The sequence below is a fragment of the Haemaphysalis longicornis genome, unplaced genomic scaffold (assembly GCF_048455015.1).
Source record: "Haemaphysalis longicornis isolate Haplotype H1 unplaced genomic scaffold, Haemaphysalis longicornis Haplotype H1 scaffold_7, whole genome shotgun sequence".
In the NCBI taxonomy this organism is placed as follows: Eukaryota; Metazoa; Arthropoda; class Arachnida; order Ixodida; family Ixodidae; genus Haemaphysalis; species Haemaphysalis longicornis.
The window spans coordinates 3,602,835-3,626,918 of record NW_027526422.1 but is presented as its reverse complement, the minus strand read 5'-3'; the positions used below and the strand labels follow the sequence as shown (position 1 = coordinate 3,626,918).

At 48.2% G+C, this 24,084-nt stretch overlaps 1 protein-coding gene across 3 annotated transcripts in view; it reads right to left on the bottom strand.

Annotated features, from left to right (window-relative positions):
• LOC144144318 (polyamine-transporting ATPase 13A3-like) overlaps positions 1-24,084 on the bottom strand; it is a 147,272-nt gene that overhangs the window by 32,841 nt on the left and 90,347 nt on the right. For 2 of the 3 annotated variants that reach the window (XM_077675702.1, XM_077675703.1), the window contains exons 7-17: positions 21,866-21,935; positions 21,166-21,300; positions 18,687-18,753; positions 17,570-17,701; positions 16,838-17,014; positions 15,249-15,394; positions 14,008-14,270; positions 8,742-8,889; positions 6,557-6,691; positions 1,697-1,859; positions 1,012-1,251 (exon numbers count right to left, since the gene is read on the bottom strand). In XM_077675702.1, coding sequence (XP_077531828.1) covers positions 1,012-1,251; positions 1,697-1,859; positions 6,557-6,691; positions 8,742-8,889; positions 14,008-14,270; positions 15,249-15,394; positions 16,838-17,014; positions 17,570-17,701; positions 18,687-18,753; positions 21,166-21,300; positions 21,866-21,935 — 1,676 coding nt within the window. The remainder of the gene's footprint in view (positions 1-1,011; positions 1,252-1,696; positions 1,860-6,556; positions 6,692-8,741; positions 8,890-14,007; positions 14,271-15,248; positions 15,395-16,837; positions 17,015-17,569; positions 17,702-18,686; positions 18,754-21,165; positions 21,301-21,865; positions 21,936-24,084) is intronic. The other variant, XM_077675704.1, reaches the window with a different exon arrangement.

The following is a 24,084-nucleotide window of genomic DNA, read 5'->3' as shown; positions in this document are numbered from 1 at the left end:
CACATTATGCAAATGCAAAAGAGAAGCACGAAAGCTGAGTTGGCAGAATGCAGAGGAGATAAGAGCTGCGCTAAAAGCAACTTCCTTGTGCCTTCCAGCCACATGAGACTGGTGCATTGCGGTTTGAAGAGACCCTGCAGCACTCACCATCGGCTACTCGGAATGTATTTTGGGGTGAAATTTGTTGTCCCAGCAATCTCGTTTCACAAGAATTATGAAAATCCGAAATCAAACCAAAAAAACTGAAGCTACGGGCAATGAAAACTGTCGCATACTCGTTCCCTCTCAACTCGACCGCAAACTACTCAACGAAAGGTGCGTGCTCTCTACCGGAGAGAAGGGCGGCTCATGGCGTTCTCTTCAGTGGCCTTCGATATTCAAAACTTTTCCCCTTTTCTCTGCAACATGGAGGGGTCTACTTCCGGTCTGGTGCAACAAAAAAGCAGGCATGGCTGCCTGCTCGCAAGTGAGCGCTCAGGCTGGTAGGGTGTTTTTGGTCTCGTTGAAAGGGGAGTATTGAGTTCGTCACTCAAACTCCGCGTGCACTCAAAACACAAAAGAAACACCAGAACTGTTCATACAGCTTCAGGCATAGAAGAGGTTGGTGCAGAGCGCCGATGATTTGCGTGCTCACCACTTCACGTGCACGTGTAATATTTGGTTTAGGTATTCCCGGCAATGTAATCTAAATGTCACGCAGGTTTATTAGCAATGCTCAAAGCATGTTTCATGGTCCCTTTAAGCCCACTGCTGCTCCCAAAGGAAGCCTGCGCACGTTTGCAGCGCCAAATTGCAAGCACTACAGGTGCGTTACATTTGATGCCTAACCAGTCTTAACTTTTTGTGAAGGGTATGTTTCACGTGCATTTTTAGTGCAGAATTTGTCTTTTACAATGAGGCACAATTTTATGTATCTGCCCAGTTGCATTTCCAAACGTTGAGGTAATCTGAAAATAGTCACGTCCTCCAAGTGGCGCTGTTCAATTCGGAGGCATGAGAGAGGGGCCCCACCAGTGACCATGATGGTGCGGACGTTGGCCGCCCGGAGGGTGCGGACGACGGCGGTGGTCTCGGGCTTGAGCCGGTTCTCCATGACCAGCAGGCCGACAAAGCTGAGCTGGCTCTCGAGCTCCTCGCGGGGAAGGCGGTGCACCTTGGCGAAGCTGGAGGCCAACGGCCGGTAGCCCAGGGCCAGCACCCGGTGGCCCTGCTGGGTGTACCACGTCAGCGTCTCCGCAAAGTCCCCGGGCACTGCGGCGCACCAGGGGCAGGGAGAGCGGAGCGGTGAGGAGGGCGCACGCACCACTGAGACCGCAAATGGCTGCCAGCCGGAGGACAGGTCCAGCCGGGAGGCTCCTTCCTTAGAGCCACTCGTTGTAACAAGCTCCCTCCCAGCCCTCTTACCACAGCCAAGAAACAGCACACAAGCCAATGCAATGCTGGCCATGACAACAGACGCATCAAGGCATAAAACACAGTGCAGCGAAGCTGCACTGTGGGGCAGAATTTGTGTACTGCAACCGATGCCCAACCTTACTTTTGATTTTTGTCAGCCACTGGAGTTGGCTGTGTGTGTGAAAATGCACGAGTGGCTAGCACGTCAAGAGATGGCGCAATAAAAAGCGGAGAGAGAGAGCTCTGAAAGCACCCTCCAAGGCAAAGACCATTGCCGATGGGGGCGGGAGGCTCTCCTCACCTGTGTCGGGCCGGGAGAGGGAGGCGATGGTCTCGGGGGCGCCCTTGCAGAAGACGTCGAAGTGCGTGGAGCCCAGCACCCGGGTCACCACACTCATGCGCTGCAGGCCGGACGAGAAGGGCAGCTCCCGCACTATGCCCACCTCCGGGGGGCACGCCGCCACCTGCCAGCACGACAACGGCCCCTCACACAAAATGGCACCAGCAGGCCAAACTAAAAAAAAACCCTAAAGTGTGCAAATATCAAATTTGGGAGTGCGAATCAAGTACAGTGCTAAGAACCGAACATTTTCAAACAGAAATATCTTTGCTTTGGTGTGCACAGAGCCCCTAAAACCCCCGAGAAAGAACGTAAAAAGGAGGCAAAAAACCCACTGCGGTGGGTACAGGCCAGCGTCTAGATAATGTCATGATGAAAAGTAATGCAGACTTGGCTGCTTTGCAGCTGCGGTTGAGAAAGATGACAGCGGCACCTGATGGACAGTAGCCACATTCCCCCCTCCGTGGCCACGACATGTTTCGTCTATGCAGCAGAATGCCAATCGCGGTGTTTGCAGTTTCTTCTTTCCCAGCAGATGCCACTGGCCTAACCTGCACCAAGTCTCTGTAACATTATCTAAGCACCTGAGCAAGCAAAGTTTCTTTTCCCCTGTCTCCTTGCTTACTCTGTGCCTAAAAGTCACCAACAAAAATTGCCCCCACCTCCCCGAAGGGAATCGTGAGGAAGTGCGAATGCATTTCTTGCGCCGAGAGTACACGGCGTAGTAATTCTGCCATCGCCTTGAGAGGCGCAGTACCGGCGAGGGGGAGCTGTCAGGCGAGGGGAGAGGCGCGCACCGAGGGTGAGTGCAAACCTAACGGGGGGAGAGGCGCGCCAGCTGCAGAGCATGTGACGTCACGGCGCGAGGAGAGGGGGAGCAGACGCAAAGGCGCCAGCGCGCGGTCATGTGGGAGTGTGACGTCACGGCGCGAGGAGCGGTGCGGGAGCCGGCGCGGGCGCGCGTTTCCACGGCGCGGGAGGCGGAGCGCGCGCGGGTCACGTGGGGTGTGACGTCGCTGCGCCGTTGCTACAGACGCTCCTCTCCACTCCTCGCGCCGTTGCTAGGGGAGAGGAGGAGGAGCAATGCGGACGGCGGATTCAGGGTCGCTTATAAAGTGCATCGCACTTAAAAAGAAAATATTAACAATAAAACTTGGGCACTGAGGGCATGTACAATAGGCGCCGTGCAGAGAACAGACGGCGACACTCAGCCGCAACGCCCAGTGCCGCCATCGGGGAATAAGAAAAATAGTTGGTCGGCCACCACTCTCCAGCGCACATGGTTTTTGGGTGTGCTCCTGCTTGGCGGCAGCACGTGAAATGTTGTGTACGAAATTTTATGTTTTAAGCTAATTAAAGTACACAGTCAAACCTGGTTATAACAAAGTGGTATTGGGACAGCTCGTAATAATTGATATCAGTGTTCATTATAATTATAGGCGTGCGCAGAGTTCTCGATTAGGGGGGGGGGGGGGGGGGGCAAAGTCTTACCACTGCGCCCTCCCCCTACCCCCCCTTCTACAGCAACTCCCGACCTCTTCCTACTGAAGGCCTAGCGGTCCGAACGCAGTGCAAAGAGGGATGGTTATAAAGTTTTTATTTCAATGCGATGGAATTGCAACACATACATAATGTTTCTGAGCAGACATTTTTACTTTAATGTGTTACATTGGCAAAATATGGGCCAATTTGGCACCCCCCTTCAGATGATTAGGGGGGGCGGCCGCCCCCCCTGCCCCCCCTGTGCGCACGCCTATGATTATAATGAAGTTCAACTTTACATAAATTCTGCCGCACCATGCTAGGAAGAGACACAAGGACTGGACTGTTGGCCACGCGTACAGAGGAGGAGGGGGAAGGGGGCAGGTGAAATTGACTTCTCAGTACCATGCCAAGTAAGAATGCAGGTGCAGCATTTCTTGCACACATTTTTTTTTCATGTTTCCACATAGTTTTTCAGTGTGTTCGTGTTTCCACTAGAAAGCACAAATAAATTAGCTGTTCACAGCATTAGAAAGAGGCCGTACCACTGTGGTTTTGCAAGTATGGTGCTCCGTCTCACAGGATCGCTTGTTTGGGTGTTGTGTGCTCTGTACACTGTGAACGTGCCAGTAGCATTGACTTCAAAGCAAGTATAATGACCTTAAATACATGAGCTCCGGAGTGGATCAGGGAAGCATTGAGAGCTGCGCACCAACAGACGACGACTTTCGATTTCACGGCCTGACTTATAGCCAAACAGTCCCACAGTGCGTCCTGCTCCTCACACTTGGCAGTACGTCTCTGCAGGCCCCTGTTCCACTGCGAGATAATGGAGCGCGAACATTTTCTTGCTCCATGCACGAGCTCAAACAGAATCGCCTCAAGCAAGTCTGCAGAAAAGAAGCGAGGGAAGACTGCAATCTCTCTGCCTTCTGTTTTCCTTTCCTGTGAATACGTTCACAACATACAGAGGTTTCGCACGGGAAATGCCCGTGAATGATTTAAGGCTATCTCTTCTTTTTTGAGGGGGCAAGTAGGGCCTCCAAAAATTATAGGCCTAAAATTGCTGCCTAAAATTATCTCTAAATTTGCTGCTGCAGTTGTGAACCCGTTAAGAAACCATTTATTTGCACCGCAAAAATCCCACATGTGTTGCTTTAATTTAGACCTTGTATTGAAGCAGCTATTTTGACGTTCTGACAGCTTTTTTTTTCCAAATAAATGTTCCTACATTGCTTAAAAACAATCATACATTGCCAGAAAAGGAGTGGGGTATTATTTTTCTTTCAATTAACACATGGCTGAGTGTTACATGCCGCATGAATTTCATTATAGAAGAGAAAATGCATTTGCTTTTGCTTAATTTTGTCTGCTTAAATGACCTTTTGAGAACATAAATCCCGAATATTCTCACAATTCATTGCTTCTGAAATTCTCGTTTCAAGGCGCCTCGCAAGCGAGCGTGTGCGCATCGCCGGGCGGCAGCGCAACTAGCAGTGACGTCACAGTAAGTGCATCGAGAATTAAACCAGCTAAATGCTCTTTGTGTATATTGTTCTGTACAGCTGAAAACCCGATATTCTAAAAATAATGCATCCTTTATTCATTACCATAAACAGTTTTCCATCGACGTGACCGGTGTCACGACCGCTTCAGTTGTCTGGCAACCATTGTAGCAGACCTCAGACCTACTGGCTGTTTGTATGGTTTGTAGCCAGTTTCCTTGCTGAATTTCCCGTTGTTTTGCCGAATTCTTTTTGGAATCTTACCTTTTTTGTATCAATGGCACAAAACCGCTCAAGAAAAAAAGAAAAGTGCCCCGTGTGCGGTTTTAACCTGTGGCCGCCGGGCCAGCCCAATGTTACGGCCAGCCTGCCCTGAAGTCAGACACTTTACCCACTACGCCCCAGGCGAAAAAAACAATTGGAGGACCATTTGGACCTGCCCAAAACACAATTGGTTCAAATGGAACCATTTGAAAATGCAAATGGTTCCATTTGGCCCAATCGTGTTTTCGACAAGTCCAATTGGGCCTCCAATTGTTTTTTTCGCCTGGGCTATCGACATGAGAAGCACACACGGCAGAAAACTGCAGCATAAAAAGCTGCTGCGCATTTGTAACCCAGCACTCTGGTGTGTTTTCATAAATCCTAATCACATCAGAGCTTTAACCACCAATTTACTGTTAAACGCTTCTGCAATAAGTCAAAGCAGAGAATACACAATCAACGAAACAACATTAGCAACATTGTTTATTGGAGTAAACAGGAAAGCAATTAAACTGCGTCATGGTGGGACTCGGCGATTTGGCACTGTATCCCTGTTTCTTGCTAGTAAATTCTCGTTTTAAGCTTTTAGTCATTTATCTCGTCAGGTGAGAAGTTTGACGTTTGCGCAACTCACATTACAGGCTACATAAGACAGATGTAGTCAAGTTTGTTCAAGAATACCGGCAAGTTGAACGACAGCTCAGACTCGTGCGAAACAGCGTAAACAGTTTACAAATACCCAGTTTAGACTAAACGTGGTTACTTCTGCCTGCACCACTCGCCCGCATTGTTGACTGAAAGTTCGACCATGTTGATCAGTCGTATCAGATATCAGACATATCCCGTTCGGTTGCAGGGCGAGTTTCATCATGGCGCCGATGTAGCTTTATCTGACCCTTTGCAAGCCCGCTCTATGCCGACATATTGTGCAGACGAGGGAGAACTATGATTGGCTTCTTACTGACTTACTGAAACGTCACTTCACGAGTTGAGGAGGAAAGCCTCAGTGAAACCGTAACTGCATTTTTTTTTTCTATTTGCCGATATAGGGCAACAAAACAGGTATCCATTGTTTGTTTACCAAGGTCCCACCGTTATAAGTACCCACACAACATAGGTTGTTTGAAAATATCTTCACCACCCCTTTAATATCTTGCAAAGGTAAGTGAAAAGAACTTTTTCACATGCAGATACAGCAACCACATTGTAAGTCAGGCTAAATATGTTAGTGATAGCAGAACATTCGCAGTTTTATGTGCGATAAATGACTGTCTCGAACCGGCGCAGTAGCTTCGGCCAAGCACTGCACGAGTGGGTGGCATGGGCACGGAATGCCCCCGCGCTGATAGCGGCAATGTTAGTGGGAGCTTTTGTCCCCGAATGAAACTGCGGCCAGAGTTCCGTGAAGAGAAAAGCATTGAAGGACTCTGGTATTAGTGAAGTAGTCAAGAATTCATTTTGCGAGAAAAGCGACAGCTGAGATAATGCAGGGCCAGTATTCCATTGCCAGGCCGCCCTCTCAAGTCACAGATCTGAACAGACATGCTTCAAAATGGGACAAAGTTCAAACCTCCGGCAAATCTCCAGAGGTGTTCGAAGAAGGCACGGATGGCATTTTGAAAGTGCTGGCAGGTCCCGGACGCACCACTGTAGGGGCAATGACGTCATACTTTGAGTTGTCGTCGATGTCTGGCTCTTCCAAGACCTGCAGCATTTGACGATACCCAGGGAAGACCACCTCTGCATCACACACACGCTTGCAGACTAGTGTGCTACAGGCTACAGTTTACATGAAGGGCAGCAACACTCGTGCATCGGCCCCACTGCTGAGACTCAAAGGGGCACTAAAGGGTGGAAACCAGTTGGCCTGTATCAACCCGAATTCACCATTCTCGCCACTCGCAGTTGTTTAATAGGGCCGAAAATGCCAGAAACGTGAAAGCAGGTGCCGGCGCCCCACACGCTTTTGGGTACTACAGTGCACGGTGCTTTTGTGCACGGTGTGCACGGTGAAAGCTCACTGGAGAAGCATCTATAAATGTTTTTCCTAAAATAAAACAGTTCCAAAGTGGTTGAGCATGTGAAATAAATGTAAATCAAAGCTTTCCATGAGCTGACACAATTTTGAAAAATTTGGATAACAAATTTTATACACTGCGAGACAGGCTACTTTCCTCATGCTTGTCAGCCATCATGCTTTCAGTTTCGTTTCGGGAAAGCATTGGTGCGCAATCAGCGAAGTCAATAACCTACCCCGGTGAACGCCTGAGCTTCTGCAAGCAACGTCTCCGGCAGGAAGTGGCAAGAGGAACAAGATGTCCAGCGGGTGTTAAGCGTCCCACCCGAGATCCTTATCCATTCTCCGCGCGCGCATGCTGCTATCGGTAGGGCGTGCCCTCGCCCAGTTCGAACCTTTCAACTGCTTGGAATGTCTGCAACACAGGACGGGCAGCCTGGCGTAGATGAATGGTACTGGCGTTTCTGTGTGGGACTAGCAAAATGGAAGCAAATAGTAAATGTGCCCGAGAAAGGTTAGGGTACTTACTGCAGGGCGTTATCTGACCGATCCGAACTTGCGCTCGTCCGTTTGCTGTGAGCCACGGTTGATAAATAATCTGTAAATCGTGCGCGCACAGCTCTACTTCTGTTACAGTGAACTACAACAGTTCACTGTACCCTTGTTATGTCTGGGCCGGGCAGAGCTTAGGCCACGAAGACAACTCGAGATGGCTGCAGGAAGGAAGCGAGTGTGCACTTCATGCCAGGTGCGTCGCGTAAGAAAAGAGAATATCAGATAGACATGAGCGCCAGACTGGGTGAGATGAAGGCTCCCGCTTGAGCAACGCCTAGCCGGGCCGCCACTCTAGTGCATATCTGAAATGGCACTTGTCGCTGCTTCCTTCGCGGCCAGGGTGAAGTCTGGGTGTCCGGTGTAGGCGCGCACAACGGCCACTGGAGCGGTGAAAACCATTTCTCGTTTGGTCGGTGAGAAACAATAGCAGTTAAAAAGCAGCCTCCTCAGTCAAAAAAGCATTGTTGGCACTGGCCTTGGCTTGCAGACATAAAAGCTACTGTGGCCAGCGCGAGAGCGCCTAGGCCGTACCGGTGGCTTGCTCCTAGACCGTGACACAACGGCTATGCACGAAAAAATGAGAGGGAAGTGGGCGAGAGAAATGCCAGCCGTGTTTGCTTATTTCTCAGCAAATAATGTATTGCTGCTGGTCAAACAAGAGCCGAGAAAGTTTCCAAACATACGACCTTTCCATTAAGATTTCATTAAGCCTTTAGAGTCCCTTTAGCAACATACCCAGTGGAATTTAACCCGTGCCCAACGGACCAAGCAAAATGTGTTCCATTCATCAAACACCATGTTTACAAGCTCCTCCAAGGCTGCTTTCTGCATACGCAGCAATTTTATTGAATCAGGTTAATTTGCTGCCATTTCACCAGTTCCACACAGAAACGCCAGTACCATGCCACTACGCCAGGCTGCCCGTCCCGTGTGGCAGACATTCCAAGCAGTCGCCACAACGCAGCGTTCAAGAAGACACAATGTGAAGTGCGAATTGAACTGCTCCAGCCACTGCCCTGTGGTGCCCGTGATACAAGAAGCAACTGGGCAAAGGCTGCCGAGCAAGCACAGTCACGTCCTGCCGGTCGTGCACTCTACAGAGTGGCCTACAGCGGCAAGTAGCCCCCTTGCCGGCTCCCTCCACAATCCTTGATACGCCAGTGCAGCGTTGGGGGCAACGCACCCAGTTGGTGGCCTCGAACATCTTGAGGTCCAGTGGGTCACCCGAGAGCTGCTGGTCAATGACGGTGATGGAGTGGCAGGTGGCCATGCCCTGCAGCAGCTGGGAGTCCCACGGCAGCTGGCTGGGGTCGGCCACGGGCTCCTGGAACCTGCCGCCGGGGGGAGGGACGGGAAGCGCTGCAGGACTCTTCTCCTGCCAGCCCGTTATCGCACTTCCCCGTGGAGGAAAGGGCACTATCTCATCCTATCCATCAATAGCTGTGCTGCTACCCTTTGTTCTTTCAGTCTTCGACATAGCAAGTGTGCTCCCTAATGCATGATGCTCGTTTCCTGACCTGCCTCCTCCCAAGGTACCCCTCAGTCAGCACTGAGAGTGAGCATTGGTTGTAAGCATCTCTCCTGAGTGGCACAGGCAGCCCAGTACAGTTAAACCTCGATATAACGAAGTCGTACTTGGGGGCGCAAATTTCGTTAAATCGAGAATCTCGTAAAATTGAGGTTTCGATTTTACAGTTTATTTAACCAGTTATTGAGGTTTCAAAACCTTGCCCATCGCCCAGAAACAACTGCTATGTAGTTACCTCTCCACTTAAAACAAAATTTGTACTCAAACTGGCCGCGAAAATTGTGTGAATTAAGAGTTTCAACACTTAGGCAATGGAATTCGGATAACCGACAATAGTTTGTGTCGTCGTAAAGCCAGTGCTTTTTCTGCAACGCCTCCTTAAATATGATAGCAGACTAAGTTCCCACTTTTTCTTTTTTTCATTTCGGTCCCTACTAAACGCCGCTTTTAGTCAATTGAACCCGCGTTTATGCCCCGTGAACTTCATCCCGGCAAGGTGCTGGTTCGAAGTTACGCCTCTTTTCGTCCGTTCAGTGGTAGGCTTAGGCGCGGCGTTGAAGGGTGTGGCGGGCCAACAGCGGAAGGGTGCTATGAAACTTTTGATGGACTTTTTTCACGTACAAAGGCTCTGCAGTATGGGCGCGTGATGCAACCCCGACACTGGAGATAAAGCCATGATTGTGAGTTGAGTGGAGTGTATGCAGACCGCTTTGCTGTGTGGTGCAGCGCTTACGTGCTCCCGCTAAAGCAGAAAGCTTACATTAAACATCTTCTGGCCAAATTCGATTAAGCAATTAGTTTTATGCCCCCTGAGCCCTAAAGAAACCGATTTCTCCGCATCGCAGCTGTCTAATGAACACGGGTGAAATGAAGATGACCACGTTCAAAGAGAGCAATTTATTGCCACCAGCACTCGATGTTCAAGCCGTAGTGAAGAAGTCCGTAAGCAGTGCTTGGCATTTCTTGACCAGGGTGGGCTTTACGTGACGCTCGTATGCTGACAGCACTAACAAGGCTTTCTCTTAAAGGGACAGACAACCGATTTTTGTCGAGTATATATTCTCTATCCCAAATGAAAGGGCATCACTTAAAGCACCTTGACGAGAAACGGTTTTGCTGATAATGCCCTAGAACTTCTTAAATCGAATTTTTTGATCTACGAGCCCTATGTGTCCCTCCCAAAACTAATTCTGGCAACCATGACATAGAGCAGCTCGGCAACATACTTCTGTCTGTATGCGAAATAAAAAACGATATTTAAAAACTTGTTCCCAGCTAAAAAAGTTTGAATCGCAGGCTTTCCTGTTCCTTTATGTGTTTTTTTAATGCAACGGTCCATTTTGCACGAATGCGCCATCTGTTGGGAATGCGCCATCTGTTCGCCGTCACCTCGAGTCAAATAATTTCTTTTTTCCTCACCAGCATGGTTTTCGGAAGGGCTTCTCGTGTGACACCCAATTGTTTGAATTAACAACCGATCTCCATTTCAATATGAATGAAAATAAACAAACTGATTGCGTATTCATCGATTTTTCAAAGGCCTTTGACCGCGTTGCCCATTGCCGCTTAATATCCAAATTATCTGCACTTAGACTCGATTCCTTAACCCTTTCGTGGATCCGCAATTTTCTTTCCTTTCGAAAACAATTCACTACAGTTAATAACTACGCCTCTACTCCCTCTGATGTGATCTCGGGTGTTCCACAGGGTAGCGTTCTCGGACCTCTATTATTTCTCATCTACATAAATGATTTGCCAAATAATATATCTTCCAATATAAGACTATTCGCTGATGATTGCATAATATATCGAGCTATTAACAATGATGGCGACCACCTTACCCTTCAAACAGATTTTAACCTAATTAGCGACTGGTGTGACGTGTGGCAGATGTCTCTTAACTCTTCCAAGTGCCGTGCTATGACCTTCAGTCGTAAACACAATAACTCCAATTATTCCTACTCTATTAAAAATGATACAATAGTGCAATGCTCTTCATACAAATACTTAGGCGTCAATCTAACACCCAATCTTTCATGGTCGGCACACATTAGTGTTATTTGCGCGAAAGCCTCAAAAACATTAGGTTATCTCCGTCGTAATCTGCGAAACTCTCCAACAAGCATCCGTAAACTGGCCTATTTCACTTATGTACGCCCCCAGCTGGAATTTGCATCTTCAGTCTGGTCCCCTTTCCAGGATTACCTAACCACAATGATAGAGTCCATACAAAACAGAGCAGCCCGGTTTATATCTCGCAATTATAGTACTCATTGCAGCGTAACAACATTAAAACAAGAACATTCTATTTCGCCATTGCACGTTCGTCGCTCTGTTGCACTGTTATGTTTGCTACATAAATATATTCACAGCACAAGACGTTCTACGCTACCCCTAACAGCACCATTGCGCATGTCCAGACGCCTGCACAATCACTTTAGCTTCACTCGCATCTACGGCAATACGAAGGCATTCAACTTATCAGCGCTTCCTAAGGCCATATCATTGTGGAACGATCTTCCCGACTGCATCGCCTCTATCACCGATCCAAATTCATTTCGCGAACATGTGTGTAACCATTTTTCATCGCACTAATATCGCTTCAACTTCACTGATGTTTGCAGCTGCAGCTGTGTCACTTGCCTAGTATCACACTTCTCTTTGGTTATCTTTAGTTTTTGCTGTACTCACCAATGTCTTGCGATTTATGTTGGTAAAGGCCTTCGTACGGCTGGCAGTATGCGTGTCTGGAAAATGCGTGTGTATGTTGTACAGCTGGGCCTTACGGTTTTTTTTTATTTTTTTACTGTGCATACCTCTGGTGTATCTAAGTTATTGTTCTCCCAGTCTTTGTCGCTCAGTCGCACTGCCGTTGGTGCTTACTTGAATTCCATACCTTGGCCTTCCGAATGTTTTTACTGTGTTTTTTTCTTGTACCCTGAATTTCTTGTTATCCAAGCTTACTGCATATCGGCAAACCTTCGCGTTATTACATTTGTTTGAGTTTCAGTGACTAGACATGCATTGTACGAAGTTGTGTTACTTTCTGTGTTTTCTATGCTATTGATGACCGCCCTATTACTCTTTGAAGTGTGTACCCCCCTTACTCAATGCTCTCATTGAGCTTGTAAGGTATCATAAATAAATAAATAAGACGATAGGTAGAATCTGGCTTCACGTTGTGGAGGCGGGAAGTTCGATTTTCCCCGGGCGCGACGTTTCTTTTTTTTTTTAAGCTGCCGTTGGCGTATTTGGAAACTGAAATCAAATATTTTGGCAGAACAAACGCCCCTGACTCAGGCAGAATCGTCAAAGCTCCTTCGCCGGGTCTGTTTACTGAACGCTGCCGTTGATTCCGGGCATGGAGGCTCAGTTAGCCACACTTAGAGGCATGCTGAGAAGCACCCAGCGACGGCAGGCGGCGTGTCTTTAAAAATTTCAGAATAATGTTTAGAAATACATATGCAATTTAACCTTGTACAAATACTTGTGTTAAAAGGTTTTCAATACGTGAATAAACGTTTCAGCAGTTACAGTAGCTGCTAGGTTTGTAGGTCACGTGACAGGGACACATATTGTAGTGTCAAGTTTCGACACTACGAACCGCCACCCTTCCGATTTCAGGAAGTTTGCTGCCAAATTAAAATTATTTCCGCCAGTTTGTTTAGAAATTGCTTGTGGTTATCGGGCTATATAAAATGCTGGCTTTCATATGAGCTAGAGAACATATACGCGACAAAAATCGGTTGTCTGTCCCTTTAAACATTCGCAAGCGCCTACGTGCCTCTGCAGAACGTTGATGGCATCCATCACTTCGGTGGCCGTCGGTTTCACCGACACTTCCTCGGGCTCTCGTTCGGAACACTTTTTTTTCCCTTAGAGTGCTCATGCTGCTTACAAGACTCACCTAATGATGCACGAACAAAATATTAATGTGGTTATCAACGAGCACTACCTAGAGCAGCAGCACTGTGAGCAAGGACACGTAGAAAAAAAGCTTGATGTAGGCTTCCGCAGCCTAAGCATAGAGGGCGCTGGCGTAGGCAACGATGGAGACGTCAAAATGGTGGCCGCACTATTAAACCGTTCATGACCGCTAGCGGTTTGAGCAGCTTTTTTCATCGCTTTTAATTGTTGTCAACTGCAGATTTCACTGCTTTTCTTTCATTTTAGCCTTTTAAGAATTAATGCGGGTACTGAATGTTTTCAATGTAGGCTCTGAGAGGCAAAATAAAACGTGCCTTGACCGGAATTTCATTCTTCCTTTCTTGCCGTGACTTCGTTAAATCAGAAACGCCGCACAAAATTACTTTGTAAAATCGAAATAAAAATACATGTATTTAACAAAATTTTGATAAGAAACTTGAAAAAATTCATTATATCGCAAATTTCGTTAAATCGAGGTTCGTTATATCGAGGTTCAACTGTATTCATTACGTAAGAGCGCTTGCCACCTGCACCCCAGCCCACACTAGCTGTACGGCAGATTTCCTCGTGATCGGGATCAGCACTGACAAGATACTTGTACTCAGCTGCAGCCCCTTGAAGCCCCTTGAAGTGGGAGTTGGGCTATGCTAATCAGTCAAATCAGTTGTGCGCTAATTTCATTACGGTGCAGATGCTGTGGTTGTATATTTCCCTTTGCGAGCTTGCTCAATGCAGGCATGGAACCATTTCATACGACTTGAGGAGGAAAGCCCTAGAGAAACCGTAACTGCATTTCTTCACCTTTTGCGGCTATGCACAGTTTGCATATCAAGGGTCCACAGTTCTAAATACCCACACACTAAACCTCTTCACCACCCTTCAACAAGGTGCCCCAACCTCTCACTTCACTAATCACTCTTGTTTTCTCGCCAGAACAGCGCCTGCCGGGAAGAAAAAAGCGGCTGCCCAAGCTGAGCCACAGCGCGACACTCACTTTCCCCCGGCGGCCGGCACAACCCCCCAGAGGTCGAGCCCCTCCTCTGTCAGGGTGCCGGTCTTGTCAAAGCAGAAGCAGTTGACGCAGCCCGAGATGTTGATGGAGCGGGGCGAGATGCAGTAGATGAGCGCCCGGCGCAGCCGGGACTGGGCAAACACGATGCCGATGGTCATGGCCGCTGGCAGCGCGGGCGGAATCACGATGGTCACCACGTCCAGGCTGCGCACCACAATGGACGAGGCCGGCACCCCCCGCAGCGCCTGCAGGGAGCAGGAAGACCCGTCGAGCCGCCGCCTGGCAAGCAGAGGGCGCCACACGGGCGGCGGCCCCTTCCAGTTCTCGTGCTGTGATGGTTGGCCCGTGGCCTTCGGCCCAACCTTGCACTGAAGCTGGGCTCTCACAGCGTCGCTCTACGCGTGCGAGGTCCGGCCAAGTGCCGTCGCCAGCCCCACCTACCCGGCCTCAGTGTTTCCCACTTTAGCCCAGCCCTGTTACGCGCAAACTATTTGGGGCACTGGCAGCACTGCTGACACATTGTTCCAGCATCACAAGAGTCTGACAGCCCTGTTGTTGTGATGAGGGCGATCAAATGCAAAAATACGTGCTCCACAATAAGATCTGTTGTTCTGTGCCCACATGACTACACAGATGTGAAGTCTTTTCAAGCTGGCTGCCTCGTGTAGCTTCAATGCAAGGGTCAGTACCGTAAAGAAAGCAGCTCAAAAGAAGTCTGGCACAAGTACCACGCAGCAGAGTAAAAAACGATTGATGGTAACAGCAAGCAAGCTATATAGTCAAATACCTTGGCTCAATGCAGGCACAGCAGTAACTGTGTGAGGTTGTTCATTTCTGAACTGCTCCAAAGCTGCAAGGCCGAGATAAAAGCTGCCAATTTTTTTTTTTAGGCAATTGGAAGACATGCAGTGGCAAGTAAGGCTGAAAATGTTTGTAAAACTGGAAGCAAAACTTAAGTTCCTTCCACACAAGTGAAACTTAAGTGGCATTTCACTGCAGTCATGCTACCTGCCCTCGAAGCACAAGGAACACACCGTCAGAGGCTTACAGTACGAACAAAATTCCGCCAGTAACTTGCATGGCCGCAAAAGCTGCTTGTAGTGTGAAATGGCCGCTCAACACTTTGTTCCTTTCTGCTTACTGCCCCAACCCAGGAAGCAGCAGCTGTCACGCGTCACAAAGCCCGAGACTGGCAACAGTGGGCGGCCCCCGCGATGCCTTGCCTTGAGCACGACGGTGTAGATGACGCCGATGCTGGCCAGGGAAGCGAGGAAGAGGAGGAAGTTCTTGATGTGCCGGTTGAACTGGAAGTCCACCGGCTTGGGGAACATGATGGAGCGCACCAGCTCCCCCTTGGCCGTCAGGAAGCCTGCGGGGAGAGCCGCAGCCGCTCAGGGACGGCCACCGCACAGGGCAAAAAGGACGAGGCCCAAAGGCGGCACGGACACAAACTTCCAGGCGCAGGTCAGGCTGCACAGTCTACTTGGGGTCCCACACTAAAACAGCTGCATGCAGGCGCTCCCTCAGGCTAGCCAGCCGCTCTGCAAAGGTGCAACCCTCGGGCTCACGTGAAGCCTCGACTGATGGCGTTACAAGACCACCAGGCAGCCACAGGTGCCGTGCATAACATCATTTACAAAGAGGGGGCCGTTCCTTCAAACACTGCTTGCTACATTTAAACATGCATGGAGCAGGCAGGCCAGGCTGCTTGCGACATTAAGTCTTCTGCAGCGCATCATTTTACTGCGTGCGGTAGTAAAAATTGTAAGTCTGTTCCTATGGATAAAAGAATGAAAAAAATAAAAGACCTTACACTGCCAACAACAGGTAAGGGACTATGCATGCCAACTGCTTCCCTCAATCCAATATCCAGGTGCCTTAGCCAATGCACAAGGTTGAGAGCATTTTAAAACCAGTTTGCAAAAGGTGGAATAATTTCAGTGACCTTGTGGCCCCGTCTAACTGAGAAGTGAGCAAAATATCATGCTTCTGACACAAGGTGCAAAAATTGCACTCTCCCTACAAATTTTACTTCCTGGCAGGTTTATGGAAGCTGACTCAACTGCTGTGAAAGACACTCGAGGACAAGTGCATTACAGTGCAAGCAAACAATGCCATCAACTAGCATGGATGGCACAGTTTTTTAGTGCAGGGGAAGCCTCGGACACATTTGAGGCCGGAACAGAGGTTAGCAGCTGTGTTTCAGTTAAGTGTCCCATATATGCATTTGTTTTGTTCTTATGAATGCCTGTCTAAAATCACCGCACCTTAGTTGAAAAAGGAAGCCCCAAAAAGAGGAAACATAGCCTTTAAAGTTTACAGCAAGCTCGACAGGGCCATCATAAAAAGGACGCAGTGGTGCTCTGTAACAGAAAAAGAAATCAAGCTGGGGTTTTATGTGCCGCAGTTATATGCCTGGACTACAAGTGGCACTGCAGCGGAGGAATGCAAATAAGTTTAGACTACCAGTGCTTTTTAAAGCAAAGCTTTATATGGCGAGGTGAAAGGAGATATTGGCAGTCTTGTGTACACAGAAAACTTCTCTTGTGCAACCCCATGTGCTTGCATGAAAAAAAAACCGCGTTGGTGAGAAGTGCCATCCTTGAAACACGGGCTGCACGGCACAGCTTCGCTGGTTGACCCCCTGTACGGCATGCGTGGGGGCTTTTTTTTCCCTTTCAGCTGGAACCGAACCTTGTGCTCAGCGAGTGGCCACTGTGCCGCCTGCCTGCCCGCCAGTGTGCAAGCACAGCTCACCGCCCACCCCCCTGAACACACCCAGGCTCGTGTGCACACAACAGCGGGAGCTCACCAGTGCGCACCACCACGGCCTCGACATTCTCCGTGCCGTAGTAGCGCGTCTGGATGACCCGGGTGCCGCAGAACAGTGTGTGACGTGCGTGCTCTTTCGGGTGGTACGCGACGTCCAGTGCCAGCTGCGAGGCTCCGGGGTTCGGGAGCGGTGTCTTCACAACTGGAACACTCTCGCCTGGGCAGGAGGAGGGGGCAGTCGGGCAGGCGTGTTACCGTTACCCTACAACGGCGCTCTGTGCAAGCAAATCACGCTGCCCCACTGCTGCCTCCAAACATTAATGGCCCAACAAACGGGCCCAGCAGGCACTTGCTCATGCTCGGGAATAAATGAATAGCACGCGCAGGAAACACCAGTGCGTGTGCCGGCCACTGACAGACACTGGCCAGCTATACATTGACCACATAGGCACGCAGAAAGGGACTAGATGAACAGAAGAAAATAAGTGGACCCAACTTATGATCTCCTGCAGTACTACCGACTTGAATGCTTTGCAAATGATCAAAGAAAGCCCCCCCAGCTGCCCAAAAACACCAGCTGCTGGAAGCTTGTCCAGTGCCCGCTTTGAGAAGTGCAGCACACGTGCTTCTGCTGCTTTGCTTGCAGGCATGTCTGCCCAAATACGTCCACACATACACGTGCAACAAAGGCCTGCAGCTTACAGAGGAGGGAGCACACTCAAAGGCCACCAGGTTTCTGGCCAGCGCGGCCCTTGCGCGGCAGAGGACGCACCTGTGAGCATGCTCTCGTTGACGATGCAGTTGCCAGCTATGAGGACCGCGTCGCACTGCATGATGCACCCGTTGCGGGGCACCACCACCACGTCCCCGGGGACCAGCTGCTCCGACGGGACGTTCTCAAACACTGCACAGCCGGGGCCCACCACCCGGGGCGATCACCACCCCTGCCCCCCTGTGCGCCCCTCCTCCGAGGGGGAACTTCGCCACCAAGGTACGGGGGATCGCATCCAAAGTGCAATTCACAAAATGCAACGCTTCAGCAGTGCTTCCATGTGTGCCAGCTAGCGCAACAGCAGGCACGATTGTTAGGGGTCTGCGAGTTGCTTTAGCCACTTACTTCGACACCCCGACTTAGCTAGTGAAAAGGGCACCAGGAAGAATGGCACGGGACTGTCCCTTTTGCACTAGCCAAGGCGCAGTGTTCAACACATCTAGAACTTAGCACCACTGCATTGTGCCTGGTACTGGTAAGGGAGCAAAACAGACATTCATTGTAACAAAAATGAATTCTTCATGTACGTACGAGGCTACTGCCTTGCTTCTCCAACACACACCCTTTTCCCATGAGCCTGCGTGTGTAACTGAACTGATGAATACTTGTACACATGAAGGCAAAATTAACTAGTTTTGTGCAACAAGGCACAGATGTCAATTTTCAATTTTGCCAATTTACTTCCTTCGAAGATTCACATCTTATTGAGAATTAAAACTAAAGACAAGGCTGCAAAAATGTACCTTTTCTTGTCTTTTCTTTTTTTTGCTTCTAGGTCGCTCCAGCGCATGAAAGTACCGAAATGACAGGTTTTGTCCCAAATACGGACATGAAGCTCATGTGCTGGTGAACACCAGCCAAATTTCAAGCTAGTCCTGAAGCTTGAAATCAGGCTTCTAAAACGGTTCAGGCATTCGCACTGGTTTTGACACTGGAATAGTCTAGCACCAAGATATCCAGACACGGTCACTCTTTATGTGTTTTGTTTACATTTTGTGCCTTCTGCAGTCGACAGCTTCTAACAGGTCAAAAAACGGTAATTCTCAGCACGGCAGTGAGCTATCTAAGCCACCTATAGATAGGACGCAGCCAGCAGCATGCATGGCCCAGCACCGACCTCCTTTGCTCCGCTTGACTGTGACCACATCCATGGCGTGCACCGTGTTACTCAAGGCTTTCTGGCTCTGCAAACAAACGGCCGGCAAGCACAAGTTCAATCACGTCTCTGCAACCAGTGCTCACTGCGATGTGCAGAGACTGCACTCTGCACAGCCGCAGCACACCAGTTCCGAGCCCAGAAGCCCCCACCCAAATTTATGTGCACACACACTGCCCAAGCGTTTCTCTGCACACAGTGCGGCCAGCAGTTGCGTGCAGTCATTGCACTCGCAGGGAACTGATTAAGCGATCAATCAGCACCTGCAGATTAATCAGGCTAAAATTCTTAATCCATGCCCACCCCAATAATAATAATAATAATATCAATAGCAATAAATGTTTATTTCTGTTCCACAAGGTACTGATACAAAAATAGGGGGCGGTAGAAAAAAGCAGTCATAGACAGGTCGACAAGGCTCGACAGCAGTGTCGTGACAAGGTGAGAAGAGTTGCAACAAATCTGCTGCAGGCATGGCTAGGTGCCATCCAACGACTGGGTTGGCACTGGCTCAAGCGTCTGTCGTAGTGCTGCTGGTGCTCCGTCATAGCCTCTTGATGCCAAGGACAACGGTTCAAGACTGGCTTCTGCCTCATTTCTTTTTTCTTTTTCCACCTTCAAATTCAGTTGCAATTTTTATGGCTTAGGTTAGTTTTTGGTGCTTTTAATTATTGCTTTGTATTCATTAGGTCATGTTACGTTAATGTAGACTAGGTTATCTCACTTCACTTTTACGAAACATCAGTGGACATTGACATAGTGGAGTGCTTATAGTACCGTTGGATGGCACTCTACACACAGCCAATCCAAAAATGATAAATTTGTTTCCACCACACACAATGGCAGTTATGTGCACAAAAAATAAGAAAACAAAACTAACTGCATATCTTGCTATGCATTTGTTGTAGTTCATGCTTCAAGCATGTGTAAATAAACCAAAATCAGCTCTTGTAAGCGCGTTTTAAAGAACGACAGAGTATTCGATAATGTGCCACTGAATTGACAGCTTATTTTAGTGTTATACCCGTGCCCCACGTGCATGGAAAATGAGAGCGAGAGCGATCTTTAATGAAATGGGTGATGTCAGCCGAGCTAAGCTGGCTGGCTTGTTACGCCAGATGAATGCGATGACGATTATAATGATGAAGAGGTACACACATGATTTCAACTATTTACAAAGTCTGATCAAGACTTGTGCCTTTTAGGTAAGCCAATGATGTGGTTTTTGTAGCACGAGGCACGTTTGGAAGAATTACAAGGGCCTAATCTGTCCCTCAGTTCTAGTCCTACGGAGAGTGGCCGGCCCAGAGACACTGCGAGAGACACTGTCATGAAAAACGACATCAGGTGCCTCAGGCGTTAAGAAACCAAATGACCTTATTTCGGCAGGCTGTGCTACACGCCAAACTCCAAGGCCACTAAAGGTGTCAGGCATGATGGTGACGACAAAAAAGAGAAATGCACTAATATTTTAGAAGTTTTTAACGCAGATAAAAACGTCTTAAAAGGATTAAAAACATTCTTTGTCAATGAAAACATAATGAGGAATAGTGTTTTCTAAAAAATGGCGCGAGCCGTTTCTAAAAACGGCTTCAGCAGCTGCCATCGCCTGCCAGCTGTAACCAAATCCGAAATATTCAGAACGACGAGTAACATGCCATTCTGCCTTTCACCACTGTTTTAGTGAACTTGGCCCACTTTTGAACGCAGTCACCTTGGAAACTTCGCACCACACGGCAACCCGGAAAATTAAGAGAAGAAGAAATGGCCCCCGTGTGCAGCCGGCAGCAAGAAGGGGAGATGAATCAAAACACTCGGGTGCTCGTCCAGTGCGCCCGTCTTACTTCTTCTGGCATCTGCGATATTTCTTTCTGAGCAAAACACAGTACTCGGACCGCTTGGACATCAGAGATGAAATGGAGGTCGCCACCAAGAGGGCACAAAAAATTGGCTTGCTTCAAAGTTTGGCTACGTTTCAGTGCGAACACTCTGGTGCCGAGAGTTTCACTGGTTTCATTTGGTGGCCACCACATTCGAGAGTAGGCTGATTTAATTAAGGTGATCACGAAGGGGAATGAGTTGTGCAGGACTCCTCAAACCAAAAATGGCGTTGGAGCAAATGGCAATTACATTCTTGTGTGCTGCAGCGAATTCATGGCATCAAAACTAAAGGCCTTCAGGTACATGTGGCTTGGGTGTTACTATGCCTCGCTTGAAAACGTACCCCAGAATAAAGGTCCCACTGCCAAAATGTGCATTGTTTCAAAGTTTACGCAAGTGTGCAATCTAAAATCCCCCCAAACAGTACGGTGGAGAAATGAGCACGTGACAGTGATGCTCTGCTGCGTGCTGTTTTCAAACAACTGCAAGTCTGAGGCACCGAACTAGCATCCCGGCACCCAGCGTTGGGGCTTCCCCCACGAGAATGAGTTGCACTCACCAGCCTGATCTGGTAGACGCCCGTGACTAGAGACAATGAAGACATGATAACAATGCATGAGGCGTAGTAGTAGTAGTCATCACAGTACCAGATGATCATGCTGAACACTTGGAACACATAAAAGGGCTCAAGAACCTGGACAGGAGGGAACAAAAAAAGAAGCACACGTTTCACACAGGCGCCACACAAGAAATGGCACTTCCACATCCTACATCAAATCAATTTTTCGGGCAGAGATTGAAGACGTAATTTTTCTCCTTTACAGGCGCGTTGAATTCAACAAGCAGGTATGCACTGTATAGGAAAAGTTACACACATTTGACTGCACAGAAACTCAACAACAGCAGCAGGCCAACTAGTATTATCGGTGCACTTCATGCTCAGAGGCTACCCTAAACGATTTCCATCGTTTCAAAACATTTGGTCACCCAGTTTTGTCTGCAGTGAACTGAGCGCAAAAAGGGCTTTCTCGCATGTCAAACTTTACGAAATGGCAAGTTAGTGTGTTCTCAAGGAATCTAGGCAGTAATGCAACAAGCTAAGGAACAAGCAATCTGCTTTAGTTTGATACTATATTTAAATACAACTGCGCAGTTCTAGACTAAACAGATAAATTGCACGATCTGCGTTTCATTAAATTCACAGCAAGATCATACAAGACGCTACATAACTAAAAAGAAGAAATATAAGCAAGACTAACCTCTTGAAAGAGGATACGAAAGACTGACTGTATTTGGACACTAATTACATTATCCCCAAAAAGAACTCGCCTGAAAGAGTCAAGGAAAATATTTTCAATAAGGGATGCAGGCACAAGCACAAGGCAAAACACTGCATTCACAGAAAAGACTCTACATGGGGGGAAAAAAGGAAAAGGAAGGGAAGAGAGTAAGGGCAAGGTAGAGAGAGCGTCGCAGGGTGCACAGAAGGAAGTCACATACTTAGACGCGCTGGCCACAGGCAAGCCATACAAATACAACACATCTCCCAAAGTGGCAACAGTTCATTAAAATAAAAGGACAAGGGCCTATAAACTATTTCCGTTAAAAAAATCTCTACGAAGACCCGTAGCAATGAGGTTCTACTCCAAAAGGGCATTATACAAGGACCTCTCTATGGAATCTAACAAAAGTTATAGAAGTATGGGGGTAATAATCATCTCAGATGAATAAAGCATTATGTAACAAAGCTATTCTCAAAGTCGGAGCACTGCACAAGACGGCAATGTGTATCATAAGAAGCAAGGTGCTTTTGAATGAGGCAGCAATAGATAACCTATTGATTCAAAATACTGCCGTTCGGTGTCTGTAGCAAAGGAATGGCTTCCATGCCGACATCTATAGCCATCAAAGAAAACAAAACAAAAGTAACTGAGCCTACAAGAAAATTAAGAAAAAATTCGGGTCTGGATGATAATCACTCCCAGGGCCTTTGGGATGCATGTCCTGCATTCATCACCGACGCCATTATGGTCCCATTGCCGTATCTGACAAAGTCTGACTATAGCACATGTGCTGCGAGCCTCCGACTTTAAAATGTGTGTCAGAGCCATGTACTGAGGCCTACGTGAGTCATTTGGGCACGCTAATTACAGAAGCAGCATTGAGGGGAGCAGCAAAGTATGTTCCCGCCAAATGTGAACACAGGCATGTGCTGGCCTGGCACTGGCAGTGCCATCATGTGGCATCCCTTGAAACCTGCGATTGGCCTGACAGATGACGTGGCGGCAGTGCTAACGCGGACTCGACATTAGACCTCACGTTGTGCTTGCAGCTCCTCCATCACGTACCTACGTGGTGCTCGAAGCTAAATGACAGTTTCATACTGCTTGGCACATCATACGGCTAAGTGCAACGGCCGCAAGATGCCCATTCTAGACATAGGGCTAGTGAGGCTCATTTGCGAGGGCCTTCAGCCATAGTGATGGAGAGAAGAAGGAAAAGGGGAAAAGAAAGAAGGATGACGACAGCAATGCTTAGAAGACACTTTAGGCAACCGGGCACCAATTCACTTTTGCAATCGCTGCATTGTAAGGAAAGCTAGGTGTACCTGTAGTATTTTTTGCAGCATTCTTGTACTCTCAAAAATTTTTTTTTTCAAATGCTTTGTTTACAGCAGCAAAGAAAGCATTCCAAGCTGACGTAGGTAAAGTAAGAGTGAAGGACATCTTTCAATGCAAACTCCATGGCCATGCTAGAAGGTAAATGCACAATAATCTACTAATGGCCTTTAGAAAGACAAGAAGTGTGCATAGATCCAACCATAGAAGACTACTGTGATATGTCCTTTGAAGAGCAGCTAAAAGCACTTCACTAACGTACACATTTTTCCCTTTGGAATATTCCCAATTTTATTACCCAAATATTTTTTTATCTAAATTTAAATTTATATTAAAATAAAACACTGCTTAGCCTCTACATTTTACAGGGACCATGAAGACAGCGTGTAACTGTGCTTTAATATTCCAAGGATTGGGCAGCGAATGCGTCAGTACAAATTCCTTCCACGGGAAACGATGCTTTCATTACAGAGAATTTGTGCCTAAAAACAGATTTCAAGATACCCAATTGCTTCCTAGCTCCTTGTATAGGTTTTGGAGTGGGCACGAAGCAGCCAGCATGCTGACTGCAAGCAAAGGTACACAGTCCAGCGGGAGCCAAAAATCTAGCTGCGGGGCTTGTTAACGGGAAGGCCCCACCGGTGCTCTCCTGTCGCTCCCAGGGGCAGCCCAGAGATGGCGCTGCATGCTCGTGCCCACACGGGGAGTGCTGAAAAGGCCTCGTGGCCGAACTAGGTGCAGCCTGCACTAGGCGCGACACATTTGCTGTTCCCGTCGTGGCAATCGCATTGTAGGAGCAAAGATATACATTGCCTTCACAGTCCCTTGAAGTTTGGACACTGAACATACGAAAAATGACC